At 41.3% G+C, this 18,479-nt stretch overlaps 1 protein-coding gene across 1 annotated transcript in view; it reads right to left on the reverse strand.

Annotated features, from left to right (window-relative positions):
• Positions 1–1,745: 1,745 nt before the first annotated feature.
• setbp1 (SET binding protein 1) overlaps positions 1,746–18,479 on the reverse strand; it is a 43,989-nt gene continuing 27,255 nt past the window's right edge. Inside the window, exons 3-4 of the mRNA XM_080852243.1 lie at positions 11,303–14,714; positions 1,746–5,744 (exon numbers count right to left, since the gene is read on the reverse strand). Coding sequence (XP_080708369.1) covers positions 5,176–5,744; positions 11,303–14,714 — 3,981 coding nt within the window. The 3' untranslated portion in view covers positions 1,746–5,175. The remainder of the gene's footprint in view (positions 5,745–11,302; positions 14,715–18,479) is intronic.

The raw sequence follows: 18,479 nt of genomic DNA on the forward strand, positions 1-18,479 counted from the left end.
GCAATGACAAACCCCATGGCCAACCCAGTTCTCCTGGTAGTTCTGTGTATTACTTGGAAGAATAATGCATTCTGTATCTAACAGCAGTCTGTGTCCCAGTGTTTATAGATTCATTTTGATTTTCATGTTTATACATAAGCAAAGGCATGTGTTGATAGAAACCACACTACATATAGAAGAGAGTCTTCTTGCTCATGCCAGAATACATTACTTTCACAGTTCATGGAAATGAACTAACCTGTTCCGATGCAAGTACTGGCTTCACTGGCTACAGCCCTGTGAAATACTGAATAATTCAAATTGCATGATCAGAGGCTCGCTTATCCCATTCCCTGTAAAACAAGCAAGGGTCTGCATAGTGTTAAGTTCGTTAAGGTTTGTCTTGGTGTCATCTATGCAATTTAATGTTCAAATGTCTATTTAAGAGCAGAGTTTTGATTGGCCAATCGCCATGATTGGTCTGACAAGCAACGTTAGACTGCGGATGTGGTCAAGGCTTTGGAGGGCGGAGCTCAGACTGAAACTTCACAGAAAATGAAATGTGATTGGATCAAATCTGTTTCCTCCTCACACTGTTAAATGTCCTGTCCTTGATACTATTTATGTTTTGTGTGAGCAAGGACATTTTGACTGGCAAGTTTTTAATTTCTTATTTTGTTTATTTATTTATATTAAATTTCAACAGGCAAAACACAGTAATTATCTACTAATGGAAACACTGCTTAAGAGAGAGGTAGGTCAGTCTAATGTTTTGCCATTTTTATTCCTATAATTATCTATGCAGTACAACACAGTTGCCTTCACTATTGTGTATGCCAATAGTAACCAAATAGATGGTAACATATACCACAATCTTCATAACAATAATGATTGCTACATAATGGAAATCATGCTGTTTACAAATGTTTACTGAAGGAGTGATGATGCATTGATTGGAATAAAGAGCTGCGGACTCTCTTAACAGCTTGTACAGCATTGATCATTTGTAATCATCATTTGTTTTTCACATTTAATGCTGTCACTGATGATGTACAACACTATGCATTAAGTGTGGACACTCGAAATGTCAGAAGCAGTGAAAATGCTGCATTGATTCAAGTGGCTCAAAACGCATGCAGACAATTTGAGCTCAGAAATGTTATCAACCATACACAGCCCACTAGAATATTTGGGCAGTTCACACAGCTGCCATGGCAACAGGAATTTTACAGGGGACGGCGTAAGCCTATGGTGAACCACTTTTCACTTTGCCTCCACCAACCAATGCCTTGGATGTCGTTCAATCCATTTATCACAGGCACACATTGCTAGGCTAATACAATGAATGAGAATGGACGCGGAAGAGCACTTGATAAGGGGGGATTCCCTCTCTTCATTACCTTGCTCTGATATGAATTCCATCAAGAGAAGCCAGATGGTCTCCACAGATAGCAGTGTTCATGTGCTTGATTTCAATTTGTTTTGAATAATGATTCAATTCATTGTGAGTTTTCAATTTATTACGGCTGCCAGAAGTTCAGTATTTAAAAAATACTGGTTGTACTCAATCAAAAGATAAATATCAGCTATTTAGATAAAATAGGAGCCATTAGGTAAACATAACCTAAATATAGAAAGGGGGGAGGGGGGGGGAAAGACAAGAGCCATAAAATGTTCAGCCTTCGATAAAGTCATTTATTATTTTTCCACAATGACATGAACAGAATTCAACTTTAAGTGCTTGATGCTGCCGGCCAAGGATAGCAGCAGAAAAAAGGACAAAAGAGAAATAAAAAAGAGAAATAAAAAAATAAAACTACTTAATCATGATCAACAAACATGACCAAACATGCCAGCATACAGTACACGTATATACCTATATACAGTATAAGTATTTATGAACATATATGTGTGTGTACACTTACACACCAAATATGCATGTGTATACATACATTCTATGTACAATATATGTATATGCATGTGTACCTCTGTATTTGTTCATTTTATATGTCCAATATTTGCAATTTGTTATAATAATACAATATACAAAAATGCTTTGAGAATTAAAAATCCATTAAAAAAGAAACATATCAAACATTGTACAAGTTCTCCAAATTTGATTGAAATTCAATTTTTCGTTCATGTAAAATATTTATGCATACAATGAAATGGGGCATGCATATACAGAAAAATAACACAAACAATATGAAATACACAATGTCTTCTAATTAGAATATACAAACATAGCTATGTGCTCTTGCAGACACTTAATTTTTTCACGCAATACTGATTTTTTAAATATCAATGTAGCTTCAAAATGCATGATACAGATTACTACATTTGTATAAGCTAAAGACGTTTTTTCTTGAATGGGTATGGCCAACTGTGACACTAGGAGGACACAAACAGCTTCCAAATACTTCTGAAACCCACTAGCACCTACAGGCTTCAAAACATAATTGGATTACACCAAATGTTTGCTTTCATCCAAGTGTCACTTTGGGCAATAGTACATCTGTCTAGAGTAAATACAGAGGCTGTCAAATAACAGGATCGGTCTTTGTCTCTTGATTAAAGAGCCAGTAAATATAGAAAGGAAACACCTCAACTTCAGAAGGCACCATTTTATGCTGGTGAAGAAATACACAGAATTTTAAATATTAAAATGAACTTTTGAGCTGCCATGCCTTGCTGCTAAAACCTCCCTAGAACACATCCTAGTCGATGCTTAATGTAAAAAAAAGAAATGTTATAGGTTTTGGTAGACGGAAAAAAAGATAGCACATTCAGATTCAGCGTTTGTTAGATCAGCTTTGGATGGCCTAGCATTAAATACTGATAAATGGACTTCTTTATATTTGGCGATGTCTCCAGGTGGTTTTCTGAGCCAGTCCAAAATTGAGACATCCTACAGCCTACATCTTGGTCCCACTGGCTAGGGGGGGATAGCTGCCAGCCAATGCAAATTATTTTTCTTGGCTCTGACACAACAGAAGTCATCATCAGACTTAATGGCTGAGCTTGTAGCAAAATGAACATTTTATGCATGTAGACTACTGCTTCAGTCTATGCCGGACGTGTTCACATGATACCAGTCCAACATATGTCAAAACACAGTTTCCTCCCATGCAAATGGATCTAACCTACAGTAGTTACACTATTTACAGTGGAGATTTAGCTGAATATAACTTTAGATTAAGGCTCGACTGCTGTTAAGACAGTTCTCTGTCACATGCAGTGACAATAATTGCAGTGAAATGATAGTCGCTTTTTGCACACTTTTACAGATTTACTGATATTCTTCATTATAATTGATTATATTCATTTCTTTTCCACTTCACTATCCATAAAGGGCAGATCAAAATAAAAAGAAGAATAGAAAGCTTACCATAAAGGTTTATCTTTGAAAGTCATTAGGCCAACATGTCAGCAGATTCTCAGGTAAACCTGATGCATAGAAAAAATGTCACTGATGGAGTGCTTCCCTCTCTGGATGTACTGTCTGTGTTGTGTGTTCTGGATATTGATCGAGACTGGCTTTAAACACAACAGAGTACTGATAATACACCCATGATAACCTCAAAGCATTAGCTTCCTAGCTAATATTATGTACCTTCAGCTGTGCTGGAGCACTTCTGGGCATGACAGTGAATGCTTTAAGTGTGTTCTGAGCGATGGATACATGTATGTTAAGTATGGACATTCATGATTTAACAAGGTAATCACATTGATTCCTGCATTTCCCTGCAAATCAAATGTAATGAATTAATAAACAAACTTAAGGCACGAGTGAGACTACGGAGAAATCAATTGCAGATAAAAAAGCATTTCAAATGGACGCAAATGAGGTTCTGGTTTCTCTGCTGATGATTGTTAATCTCTGTGGATCGTTAAGGTTCTTTAAATTGACCCGATCTACATACAACGGAAACACATTGGTTCCTCGAAATACGACTTGGGGTGTCCTACAACTCTATACAGACTACATCGTAAAACATTCAAGAATACAGAAACCGTCGGGATTGTAAGAAACTTTGGTTTCGTTAACTAGGACATTTTTAAATGGAAGGGTTTCAGGGTCTGCTTCCAAAAAATCTGCACAACCATCTAATGACCATGCTAAGGACAGGCACCTTCTCAGAGGCTGATCTATGGTAGTTCAGCACACACACTCTACAAACACCTATTCCATTTCGAAAGTGATTTAATTTCAAAATTGAACACAGTTGTGACCTTATTTAGCCACACCAAGGGACTATTATTTCTTTATTAAATGCTGTTTTTCAAACTATTTATTGCATACTATTTATTGGTCAAATATTTTAGCCACAATGGTTAGAAATACAGAAACATTTATTATGACTGTAAGAAGTGCTAAATATTATAGACAACTGTAAGCAGTTACGTTAATACTGTTCCATGTTCAGAAGCAGAATAGTCAGTGATGCACTCACTTAATCATGCTCATGAAATTATGGGTCATTCAGAAAAATCTTTTTGGTGAAAAACAATATTGATTTTCACAGAAACAATACTGACTACAACCATTCTGACTACAGCACGGCATAAAACGTGTTATCACCTACTGTAATGAGATATTTTGTGGATGGGTTTCTACATCTTGTTCAGTATGTATCTTATGTACAACTAGCCCAGCACTGGCCATTGGTTTATGTTCAGGGCGACCCCAAAACAGCTTGAGTTTGCTTGGGAGGAGGAGTCAGAGAAGGATGGGGTTATTGTTGATCATTCTACACTGAGTACACTGACCCAACTGTGCTTTAACTTGGATGAAATACAAAACGATGAGGAGGGGGGAAAAAAGAAAGCTGCACAGTACTGGCGGGAAAAAAAGCAATTATCTACACTAGCTGGTTTATGGCAAGAACCACAGTTAGGAAACCTTTGAAAGTTCTGTTATTGTAGTTTGAAGTGGGGCTTTGGAGGGTAGTAGTTTAACACAGCCTGGCCTCCAAGAGACTCAGGGAATACACAGCTAAGTCCAGCTAAGTCTCGCTATAAAATGAAAGCGCTGCACATTTGACCACATTCTTTATCTGAATTCTGCCGAGAAGAATGCCCATATGTCTAAGAAAAAAAAAGATATAAAAACAAGTTAAGACAAAAAGAAAACAAGGCAAAAAAGTGCAACGGCGTCTCAAAAAAAGGTGTCCACTTGCACTGCTTTGTGACTGGCTAATGAAAGGCTAGAAGTGCATCTTCCTTTTTGCTGCTCCCGCGGTACCTCCGCCGGCGCTCTGCGGTGCAGGCCTCATCCGGCATCCGCTGCCACTGCTTGCCTGCCCCCACTGGCTGGGACTTGGTTTGCAGCCGCGCCATGTGCACCACAGACTCGATGGCATCCATGATAGAGTCGTGGTTGGAGAACTCTAAGGGCTCAGGCAGCACCATGCTGGGATGCAGTGTGCTCCTCTTCCCAGGCAGGTCCACACACTTCTCCAGCACTGGCATCTGGGCCAAGGGCTCCTCCTCCTCGTCCTCCTCCTCGTCATCGTCCTCATCCTCCTCCTCCTCCTCTTCCTGGGGCAGGGGCTGTTTCCTGGGCCTCCCCCTGCGCCGCTTGACGATGTTGTTCCCGGTCTTGGCCTGCCTCTGCAGCCTCTTAACCTTAAGGATCTTGTTGACGTGATCTAGGTTCTTCTTGGTGTTGAGGATTTTGGAGAAGGCACGCATCTTCCGCACTTCGCACTGGATTTCCTCGATCTCTTTGCGCTTGTACCTTCTTTTCATTGAAGAACTGGGTTCTGCAAGACAGAATAAAAACACACGGAACTGTAACACTTAACTTTGTACAGATGATAGTGCTGCCTTGAGTTTATGATAAAATAAGATTAGATAACCCCCCCGTAGGGAAATTCAGGATACCGGAAGCATAAATGATTTTGTGTAATACAGTTTGTAGAACTCATTCCTTGTGTCATTCAAGAAAAGTGCTGTATATACAATATAAAAGGAATTATAATAGTTTTAAGAAGCAACAATCTAGAACAATCTAGGGTAGAAAAGGCCTCTTCTAACAACAAAACAATGTTATTGTGAAAAGTTGGTTTGACTTGGTAGTACTGGACAGCAGTTAAAATATGGAATATGGATATTTATATGCTACCATGCCCTTATTTGTGGGACTTGCTTACCAGGGATAACTGCAAAATGATATTACTACACTGAAACAAACTGCATGAACAATAATGGAAAACTTAGGTGACACCTCTCAAAAATGATCCCCATTTTTTTTTTTTTTTTTTTTTTTTACATCTAAACCCATTATCATTCCGTTGGTTAAAGGTGCAATAGCCAATAATGTTTTCCAAAGCTGCCTAGACTATGAGTACATTTTATTTTTGTGTTGTCCCGGGCATATTGAGCACAACAATGTTGTAATAGGTCCTGTTCACACCTGGCCCTACCATGCGTCTTGGGGGATCCAATCACAAGGGGACAGATGTAAGTACTGGTGTGAATTCACCCAAAATGCATTGAGGACGCATTGAGATCCGATCACTCAGACCACATTCGGAGGTAGTCTGGGCATACTGCCACTTTCTTTTAGCAGTGTGTGCGCAAATATTTCCAGGTCACATTGAAGGACTGTCTACTCCACTGACATCCTCTGCATAAGCGGAAGTACTTACTCAAAGCTGGCTTTGTCCATGACATTTGAACATTTTAAAAAGCCCATAGATATATACTACGAGTGTGTGAAAATTGATTTCAATAACCACTTACACACTTATCTGGCAAGCGAACTCAACTCACTACCTTTACTTTCTTTCTGGGCAACTTCAAGATTTTATAGAGCCATAAGTCACAAATAATGAGTTTGTCCCTAAACACTACTCATTTGACAAACCTGTTCACTCTATTCAAAGGCAATTTAATATTAACAACATAACAAGAGAACATTAGCTTGTGGTAGCCAATGACTGGGACAACCTGTTCTCTTTCCTTGCTACCTGATTAGCTATCTAACTCGTTCATAAGCCAGTCCTCTAACAGGTGCTGCTGCTGTTCTCTCCTATGCTTTCTATAGGGTAAAAAACATGTGAAAATGTTTTAATCCTGAATCCAAGTAACTAAAAAGACAGTTGATACTTAGCCTGAAGTTAACAGTAAACCAGCATTTCTTTAGTAAACAGGCGTGAAGTTTAAGCGTCAGTCCGATTAGGCTAACCTCAATGTGCTTTTTGCACAGCATTTTATTGTTGTATTAAAATCAATGTCAGAATAATATATAAATATTTAATTTTTTTACCAATCCATATAAAAATGACTTGAGGTTAATGTTTTTAAAGTGGCAGTGGGGCACATTGAATGAAGTGAGGGGGAATTGTCCCCTCATGCATTTGGTCTTTGCAAACAGAAATTATGTACAGTATGTCTTTACTTGCATATAGAGCAGGGAAGATCAAATTACAAGTGGTCACTCGAGACGCATGTGGAGACTCATTCTAATAGCTGGAGTGATCTGACGTACCTAGAGCTGTCCACTTGTGATCGGATCACCCAAGACACAGATACAGAAACTAGCTGTAAGAAGCCATGGGAAATTTCCACAATGGCTGAATTGTTATGTTGAAAACAAATGAGGATTGGACCTGTATGTCTGCAAGCATTTTGATCGATATCAGCTATTAATGACCAGAAAACATGCAAATGAGTGTTCTGTTGTGGATGTTTACATCCTGCGGTGTGGAGGAGAAAACACAGCATCCCTTTTGGCTCCCAAAGCCTGGGAAATTTGTTTCACTGCCTCAAACAAAATTGCACATAAAGAATTTAATTAGCCGCAGGCCATGTCCTACCAATACATTTCAAACGGAGGAATACCTTTTAGTAAAAACATCTTAAAGAATGTTTGTTAGTGTGTAGTGACGAAAATGATACAGTTACAGGGAACTTAACACCTGACATCTGGATATGGATAACTCTATTCACACACACACACACACACACACACACACACACACACACACACGCACACACACACACACACACACACACACACACATATACACACACGTAATTAGGGTACCAGGAAGCATCCCTCTTATTCACCTTCTCTCACACTGTAGTCAATGCTCAGGCCCCTACATCTTGAATAGATGTGCCTATAAAGGCAGGCAATAAACTATGAAGCCTAAGATACATCGGTGATTAATTTACTGCTCCTCGACTTCGCATCTGTGCCTTGGAAGGCAGCCCAGACCAGAGGAAATGTTGGGTTTCTGGCAGTCTCGTTTGAAATGGGTTCAGACAGCCTAAAGCTGCCCAAAATGTGTGTTCCACTTTTGCGATCTCCCCTGCACCTCGCCTATCTCCAGAGAATTCTTTCTCTCTGATTGGTGTTCCATCTGGTAAGGTTTCCCGGAAAACAAACAGAAAACAGAATTGTTGAGGATTTCATTGGCCACAGTGGGAAGACAAAAAATAGGCTGCAGACAAACAACAGACTATAGGAGGTTTAACTAAATGTAGATACTCAAACATCAATTTCCCTCTCTGATTTTTTTGCCAGATTCTTTTTCCCCATTGTGGACCATGTTCAGGAAAAAATTACAATAAGAACCTTCTAGTCAATATAATGGGCCTAATTGAAGTTGCAGAGCACACCTGAATATCCTGAAACCACACTACATGTTACACTGCATGATTCAGGAAAACACATCTTATGACTTAAGTTACCACAGACTGTCATAAATATCAAACCTCAACAAATGGTTACATCAGTGGTCAGTGCCGAAGGCTGTAAAGAAGAGCATAACAAGAGGTCTATATTCAGTGATCCTTCTAATGACGAGGTGACAGGTATGGCAAAATATGTGGGGAGATGCCGCGCTAAAGAGCTGAAAGCACAACTGTGAAAGTAACCGATCATAAACAAGAACCATTAGTTTTATACAAAAGAAATGAGTGCTTTAGACACTGAAGAGAGGAAATGTGCTGTAATGGAGTTCCAAAAATCACTTGAACTCACCACTCAGCCATTTCATGCCCCCTGCAATGACATTTCCGCCGACTGGATATGCACTATAGGCAATACGTGACCTCATTTGGTTTTAATCAGGCGATATGTCCGCCTGTTCAAATAAGCTTTCTTTCTCCTGCCCATTAATCACGGGCTAACGCAGAGAGACTTCCCAAGTGCCAACAAATCATTCGAAAGAGACATTCATTTTCAAAGGGATGGTCACAACTCATTTATCCCCTGTAATCTCTACCTGCATCCCGCACATGATGTTTTCATTAGGGGGGCACCAATTTATGGACTTGCCTCTGCGCTGTCCAGAGGTCCCCCCCCCCCCCCTTTAACGTGAGGAGGCCTACTTCCTGTTGTCATGGCAACTAAATTCCACAGTTCAGAGGTAAAGAAATATTCTCCAAAAATTCAGAGGTGGTGTCGAATATTTTTGAATAGCTGCGCTGGCTTTCCTTGCAAAAGGTCGAAACCACTCATGCAACCAGATGGCTTCTGAGGTGTGAAACAAAGTGTTTCTTGCAGCATGCCAGCTATGTGCAAAATAGCCCTAAAAGTCGGATGACAGTGGCACATGTGAAAGGACAGAGAGGACCAATAAAAAAAACACTGCTTTGTTAAAAGGAAAAGAGTGGAACTGGGCAAGGTAATTATACTGGATATACCACCATCTCATACGTCAATACAGTGGGCTTAATACACACACACTGCAGAGCAGTTGAAATTGGCTTTAAAAGATATAACACAGTTGACCCACAACCCACAGGAGAGGGTTTTGAAATAACAAGCTCATTATTTTAATAATGCTACATCTAGAGTCTTGATTACTCAGATTCGTATGAGAAAACTCAGCGACTGTGTTTCGACAGCCCAGGGGTTCTGCCAAGAGCACCTGACAGTCATGGAGTCGTGGATCATCCTCGTTTATAAAGCAAGGAAATGTTAGTCACTACATAAATCACATGCTTTTTAATAGCCAAATCCATTATAAATCTGGTTGACACTTACTTTATATTAGAGCCCTTATTATACTTCATCAACACAATTAAGCGCTGTGTAATACATAATAATTACTTGTCAGTAATGCTACCTTGATACTTGATAATCCTGCCCCTGAAAATAATCCACATAATCTGTAATTTTACCTTTAGCTGTAGATAAATACAGTGTAAAATTGTGTTGTTTTGCATTATTACTATACAGTAACTGTCCTTAATTGTACAGTAACACTACAAAGAAGCCTATAAAACGTGTGATGATATTATGTAAAAAAGAATAAGAAAAATAGAACACTCAAATTAAAGAAATTACACTAAAGAGCTAAATTAATTCAGAAGTAAAAGTGATATTTAAATTGGAGCCAGTGCTAGCCTTTGAAGCCCAACAGTCAGTCATGGAGGGGATAGTGGCAAGGGGTTAGGCAAAACGTGAGTCATCCTCCTCCTCTCCCTGGGGAGTGGAAATGTAATCTAACTGAGCCCAGGGCTTCCAATTCCCCTCCAGAGGAGTCGACTGGATTCATTAAGAGCCTGGCTGCTGTCCAGCTCTTTTAACACAAGCAGTTTTTTTATTGCATGTCTGTAGAAAATAAATCAAAACGTGTGAATAATATATCTCTACGAAAACCACTGGCAGGAGAAAGAGAAATGGGAGGAAAAAGAAGTTGGTGAATTATAGTTGTCTCCATCCATGCATTACATTTTCCTCTGCCAGATGTACTGACTGAAAATACAGGAGGTACAAAAAAGTGCATTTGTTCATGCTTTTTTGAAAAGGGACTTCATATCAACAGGAACAGCTGCAATTTGATTAAACATTTGCAGCACTCAAAGCTGTAAGGTGACGTTTGTTTCAAATGGTATTACCATCATTATTCATTTACACAACAATCATTTACCATGCGTTAGGGATTTGTATGAGATAAAAAAAAGAAATACACTTGCTCAATGTGTATTTGCCTTTCATGCACAGAAATTATATTCCTATGTAAAACGATAACACAACAGGGAGGAGAGGTACTATGGCAACATGTAGTGGAAGACAGCAATAGTATTAATTATTCCCAATCCACCAAGGGTGGAAGAACGCCTCTGAAACTACTGGAGGTCTGTGCAGCTTGTAGACGATCTGTGCATGTTTGAAACTACTGCTATATGTATGACTACAAAACATGTGTTTGTGCTGTAGATGACACGTAAAGGGGATCACCATAAATCTTGTATGTATGAACACCCACTAATTTGTCCATTGAAGTGCAAAGATCACTGGACGGCACATATGCAGAGACAAAACATTTAGAGATGTTCACTGACTAACATGGTATCTTACCTGCTAATGCAGGATTCGACCCATGGAACAGCTGTTTGGTCCCCTCCTGTCTTGGATTCTGGAATGACACTGAGCTTCCCTCTCTGTAGGTCCTGTAGCCAAGTAGGCTGTGCCTCTGGCTCCGCAAGCCCGCCGCCTCTTCATATGCGCGCTGATGTGCGAACAGATCCAGTGACCCATCCTGGCTGGCCTGAGAGCACTTGAGTGGCTGCCGTGCACACATGTTACGGAAACTGTCAGATGTTTCCCCTCTGACACGCTTGCAGTGCTGTATGTCGGATAAGGATAGTGTCGAGAGTGGGTCCACCTCAAAAAAGTTCCTGGGTTTTCTCATCAGGGCGTCTGTGCTTTGCTGGTTCCTCTGCTTCTCCTTCAGCTTTGCTAAAGACGAGTCCTTCTCCATTCTCTCGTTTAGAAGGTTACGAAAGGCGGGATTATTGGTTCCACTGAAAAGTCCACCCAGGTCGTCCGTCTCAGAGACAGAGTACTGGTCATCCTTGTGTTTGTGCTTGTGCTTGTGTTTGCGTTTGTGGAGACAGACACTCGCCAAGCTGCTGTTACTTCCTTTGAGAGCCACATATGCAGGCTGGGTTTCACCCATTCCATTTGAGGACATGGTGTGGGGCATGCTTTTTGCTCTATGCCTGGTTACAGTTGAAAGTTTGGGGTAAGTACCAGAATGGAACTTTGGGGGAGGGATCTGTGGCCTCATGAAGGGGGGCGCTGCTGCCCCCAGTCCATGAGGTAAATAAAATGGAGGGGGGTATTGGCCATAACAGCCCATATTCATCATACTAGTAGCAAGAGGCATGGATGTGTAAGGCATTGCGTACGGTGCATAGTAATTGCCACCAGGCATTGGGTAGCCAAACCCTTGAATGAAAGGCATCCGCATCATTGGCTCATTGGATTTGGCTGGTCTGCCACGCCGCTTCTTTGATTTCTCTGAATTTCTGCGAAGATAGTGCACAGGATCATAAGGAAGGTATGGCATAGGATAATAGTGGTCAAAATTGACTCGAAATATGCTGGGATAGGAATTTTCTCGATAAAAATTGTAGCTGCGATGAGAGATTCTGAAGACCTGGAACTTGCTGATCAGTTCCTCCAGGTTGGCCAGGAACTGCAAGTCATCCCCTCTCTGGAGACCCTTGCGCTTTCGTCGGTGCTTCTGTTTCTTCATGCTTTCCTGAGCGAGAAATTTCTCTACAGCCGCCGCTGATATACGTTTCGGGTAGTGCCCTCTCGTCGCTTTGCCAGAAGCATCAAGTGCAGCTCCTTCTGCAGCTTCGAAGCTGCAAAAGTCAAAAGAGTACCTCCTGCGAGATGCTGTTCCTTTCTCAGCTTGATCTGATGTGCTGTTGTTGTCAGTGCCAATGCCACTGTCGCTTGGGATTGTCTCTTCACTGTGGGACTCGCTGATGGGGGACAAGGTGACTTCTTTGATTGACGCCACCTCTGAAAGGTGTGATGGCGAGTTCGCCATAAGCCTAGGGGGAGAAAGCTTCCAGCTACTGCTAAGTAATCCCCTGGGGGCTTTCGTAGGCAAAGCACTGATAGGCTGTAGATTTGGCATGGTCTTCAGGTCTTGCTGGTTGGATTCATTGGTGGGAGGGTACAACATCCCACCTGCTCCTGGTGATAGTGGCAGCAGGAGCCTTGGAGAAGGCATCCCACCTGCTCCTGGAGATAGTGGCAGCATGATCCTTGGAGAAGGCATCCCGGTTGCTGTCGATGGATTAGAAGGCACTACAAGGTTCTCAAACTGGCTAGGAACAGGCATAGAGTGCTTATCTTTGTGCTCATCTTGCTGAGCCTGTAGATCAACTCTGGGCTTTCTTCCCCTTTTTTTGCCAATATAAATAGTCCCTCGCTTACTCACATTGATTTGTTTGCCAAGACGGGCCTCGATTGTCGATGCCATAGTTGACACGGCACTTGAAGCAGGAGAATTAGACTTCAGGGCAAGATTGCTAGTGCTAGAGCCTGACAAAAGTTCGTTTAATATGCTTTGCATCTTAACTAATTTCATTTTTTTGACTGACTTCTTTTTAAAGACACCAAGGTGACTGGTTTTATTGAGTTTCAATTGATGGGGAGGAGGGGGGTTGTTTAAGGCCAGTTTCACTAGATCTGACAAATCATGGGCCCTCTTTCTTTTCTTTGCACCTAGTGAGTCTTGGTTAATTGGACTGACTGGACTTGTAGCTGTTCCTTCATGAATGGTCTCAACAGTAAGCAGCGGTTGTTTCTTGGGTCGCCCACGCTTCTTCTTCACGGGGGTTATGACGGTCAAACTGTCAGTGTTGGTGTATAGGGGGCTTGCTGGTGTTATGGGATAGGCTGAAGGGGGATCTTCAATAGATACAATATGGCAACTTTCTTTCTGAGGGCTTGGGCTATTTAAATATGACCACCTGTCCTTAGCTTTGGACTGCCGTCTGTCAGTTTGTTTACTTGAATCAAGCATTGCTCTTGGTCTGCCAACTGGGTTTTTTCTCTGCCTGCTTGGACTATTGTCCACATTACAAACATTTGCTACCATATCTGCCCCTGTTCTAAAAGGGCTCCTCTCTGTTTGTTTTTCTTTAAACAATTCCTTTGATTCCTGGCTACCTTGATCAGGTTTACTGTTCCTATCAGGAACCTGCGTCATTGGTGCATCATCCAAGGAGATCTCATCCTCTTGGACTCTGCGATTCTTCCGCTTCCTGCCTTTTGATTCGTCTATCAGCTTAGGGACAGAGCTATGCAATGTCTTGGCCTCATCCTCCATCTTCTTACTACAGCTATCAGCCTCTACACTCTGTGTTTCAGCTTTCTCCAGTCCACACAAGTGCCTCTCTTTAACATGGTCTGGACCAGGAAATTCTATGCCCTTCTCGACCTTCTTGGACCACAGAATATCTGAATTGTTACTACCACCCAGGGTCCTCATTGAGTCTCTCCTGCCGTACTTCTTCTTGATATTTCCAAACACCTGCTCTGTGACACCTGGTACACATCTTTCTTTGCTCAAAGAGGAATGTATCAAACTATTATTAGAGTCTGTGGGCGTGGCCATCGATACAGTTTCTGTTGATGATATCTGTGGGTCTCCAAACTGGAAAGACATTCCAGTGCCGCAGTAGGACAGAGGTGAACCTTCCACAACCTTTTTTGCTAGCAGCTTGCTGGAGAGAGTGATGTTAGATCCGGACTGTGGGCTCTTGCTATTGCCCGGGAATTCTGTTTTTGACTCTGAATCTGTTAAGTTTCCATGAGATAATGCCTCTGGTGCTGTTGGTTTTGTCCAGTCCACTTGGTGCATGTCACTGTTTTTCCGCTCATGCTTTGGTTTCATGGGCTCTCGATGGACATCAAGCATCTCTTTGTTACTTTGATCGGCGTGTTTGAAAAGCCTTTCATATGTCTGCAAAAAGGAGAAAGAAAACGAGGTTTAGGACTTAATGTATACATCCGTTAATCCAAACATACATACAATACGATACAATAATAAACAACACAAGGATGTTTTTTTTCATGTTTTCTATAAGGGCAGGCATGCCCTAACATTATTGCTAAGCTTCCTGTGAACATTCTTCAGTCCTGAGGTTCAAAATGAAATCCTTCTTCCGCATGCATAAGAAACTGCAAGCAGTGGTGCCACAATCCTATTAAGATGTATGATCTCAAAGTCAACCAAACAGCAATGGATCATAACAAATCAATATCCCTCACTGATTTTCCTCACATAAAAAAAACATATATTCAGGGTCTATGAGCCTGCTTGCACTCCCTCTGCCCTCCTCGTCATCTGTAATCAGTGAGGGACAATTCATTAGGCCTCTCAATAAAGCTAGCAGCAGCAGAATGTTTTATCTGCGGTGCACAGCCTTTGCAGTTACACTTGGTTATTAAGAACAAAATATATATGTATACATCCCCACATGCTGAGAGGAGAGTGAGGGAGAGAAGGGGCGAAATAATAATATTGACTTGCATGTTTTGTCCGTGTGTTTTTTTCGCTTGGACAATATGAATATTTAAATCTTTGTCATGCCAATTAAGGTTTTTGAACTTGACCATTTGAACAGAGATATACAGTTGGAGGGAGAGGGGTGGACAGAGAGATTGTATGATTGGTTATGAGAGAAGATAGGAGGATGGGGGATGGGGTCTGCAGGAGTCATCCAACAGCCTAATCCTCTCTGATATCATTCCATCAGTGGCTTTTAATTGAAACGAAACAGTCGAGAGATGCATCGAGGGAGATATTCTTTCTGTCAGGCATGGTCTTTGTATTTTACCCCTTCTGTGAGAAAGTGCATCACCTTTTGGGTTCTTAATCCAGTAATCCCTTGTGGAATTTGCAGTCTTCCTGAGCTCAGAGGATACAATCTCAAACACAGTGTGCCAGGTTTCCTAGTCACTCTTTAATTTGTCTAAATGGCATTATATTCCCTACTGTCTCCAAAACAATAACCCAGCGATTGCATAACCTCTGCACTGAGTATGTCAGTGCCATTATATAAACACGTAACAAAATGGATTAGTTTTAGAGATGAATTACAGTGCTGTGAGCAAGAAAACAGTACTGCTTTGACATTTCTCATAGACTGTCAGAAAAATACAATCCTCAGTCAAAAATACAAATATCCTCAGAAGTAAACATGCAAACATTAGCTTACTTTTAAATCAGACACTGCAGCAACTGCAATGGCGGGGAGAGGCTACAGCTGCGAACAGCATCACACCCCCGCCCCCCCATTTCGGAGACATAAATAGTACACATTTGGCTCATACTGCTACTGTGAATGTAACGGGTGAGGTCTTCTCAAACATTAAATATTATGTTGCTGTGGTGCAGTAACTAAGCATCCTAATAAAAAATGTTTGCAGTCATAAATGAGTGATGTCTGCCCTTAATGAGTGCTGCTTATCTGCTGAGAACAGAGCCTGCTTTTCTGGCAGGAGCAACTGGGCAGTTGGCTCAACGGACCCAAATCCTGATGGGTTAAAATCTTCTTGAATCCCAGATTCAGCGGGTGTAGCGTTGGCCTCAGCATTTGCAGATAAATGGGCAGTGGAACCACAGGCAGAGTCACTCAAATGATAATAAGCCTGGTTTGGCATGCAGCAGAGTCTCTCTGTTTCCAATTCTTTTTTTTTTCTCCGATGGGGTAGGGGGAGGAGTGGATGGGTAATGTTCGGTTTTATTGTTCTCACAGTTCTCAAAGCCATACTATGTTTTGATGGACTCCATTTTATGTGGTGAGCAAGAAGGCACTCGGAGCTGCTTGTCTTCAGACATGCTGAGCCAAACATCCCCTCGCCTGTACCTGATCTCTGCCAGATCACAAAGTGGCCCTTCAATCCTCCAGGGATCATTTCAAGGGGACATCGACTGCAGAGCAACGTTTTGTGGTTAACTCAGGTTTTATGATATTTGATGTCTCGCAAAAGCACTGTCAAACATGTCCTCTGATTTCTTATACCGTTTGGTGACGCAGAACAAGTGTTTTGCATTAGATAGAATGTGTCCTTGGCATGACATGTTAGAGCCCATATTTTTTTTATTTATGGCAGGCCACACACTCTTATGCTCTCTCGCAACAGTCCATGGTTTAGGCATGAGAGGGTCCGTCTAATGAAAGCATTAATCATAACCATATCCCACTCGGTAAGGACTGGAGAGAGAATTACTACTAAAAGCAAAGTAGATGGCTATACCCTGAATCATGGCCCCCTCTCCAAAAAAGGCCCTTTTACATGTGAAAATGGGCATTGTTTCATTTGTAATGGATCAGACAAAAATCCATTAGCCTTGTCTGGTTTCGCACATTTCCCTGCTCATCTGGGACATCTGCTCCCCTTCAAGAGGGTTCCTGTCCACTGATAAGCATGCTTCATAACCCCTGCACTAATTGGTCAAATTACAGCGTTTGTTTCACCAGTGTCTGATAACAGTCTGAGATGGAGTTTTTTCGAGGACACCTCCGCCTGCTTTGTTAGACAACTCCCAGTGTCCTTTTGGCCAGAGTAACGTGAAACTCAGGCAAAGACGATGCAGGGAAGGATAGGGTATCATCTACATGAAATGGATACACTGTCTCCAATTACATGTAGCGCTTCTTCATTCATGTCAGGACAGACAAAAACACATCATGAGGACCGAGTGACTGTATATGAGGAAAGGCTCCTGAAATTAAATTAGCTGTAAATGAAGCTACACAGTATTAAGGCAATATCTCAAAACAGATATATTGGGGGAAAAATAGCTTCCCTCAGCTATTCCAATACAGAGACTCCATTCAGAGAACTGTTGTGTAATAAGACCCGTGCTAGTGTTTCCGTTAAGAGCTTTGATCCCCTTGTTCTTGTTGTTTTCTTAATCCCTCTCAATCCCTAGATAGCAGTAACTGAGTTATTGCCTCTTCCCTGTCATCAAGATAATGACGCGGCGTTCAATCCCTCTGTCCCATCATACTGTTTTCTATACCCACTTTGTCATGTCTTACACAAGCAGGTTTAGAATGACAGAGGTACCATCAGCTACACATGCATGCTTTGAGGGTTTGGGATGAGCTTTGTGGGTAAAGAGGATTGCTGTAGGAGTCGAACCAAAACTCAAGCTCTGTGCGTGCATGAAATAATGGATGCACATTTTTCTAAGCTCCCAGAATCCTATTACAGTGGCCATTTGTGTTTTATAAACTTCAAGAATACCCTGTCTTTTACTCTTTCCATATGGGTCGAGCAATGCGATCGATTAAGCAGATCCATTAAAACAATGTCTAAGGTTTCCTTGTAAAGATGGGGCGATAGCTATGACATATGTAAACAGTTATAGCATTGTTTTGGGGGGCTTACAAAAGTCTAAAGACCTCTCCAATTCTGGTATTACACTTCAAAGCACTGAATAAGCACTGCAAGCCAAAGCAACCTCAGGAAAGATCACAACTTCCAATGTATTATTTACAAATTATAGCCTGCAAAACGTGCTATGTGTAATAATCCAGATTAGTAGCTAAAAATCAAAGCAACTAGGTACCCCACATCTATTGATTTATTCAATGGCTGGCTTCTATGCTGTATTATTAAATCTAATCATTGCGAACATGAAAACAATAAAGATGCCCTCTAAGGCAGCTATCTATCTCTCCTTAATCATCAGTCTGATTGATTCAAGGAGGGT

The sequence above is a fragment of the Sprattus sprattus genome, assembly GCF_963457725.1.
Source record: "Sprattus sprattus genome assembly, chromosome: 15".
In the NCBI taxonomy this organism is placed as follows: Eukaryota; Metazoa; Chordata; class Actinopteri; order Clupeiformes; family Clupeidae; genus Sprattus; species Sprattus sprattus.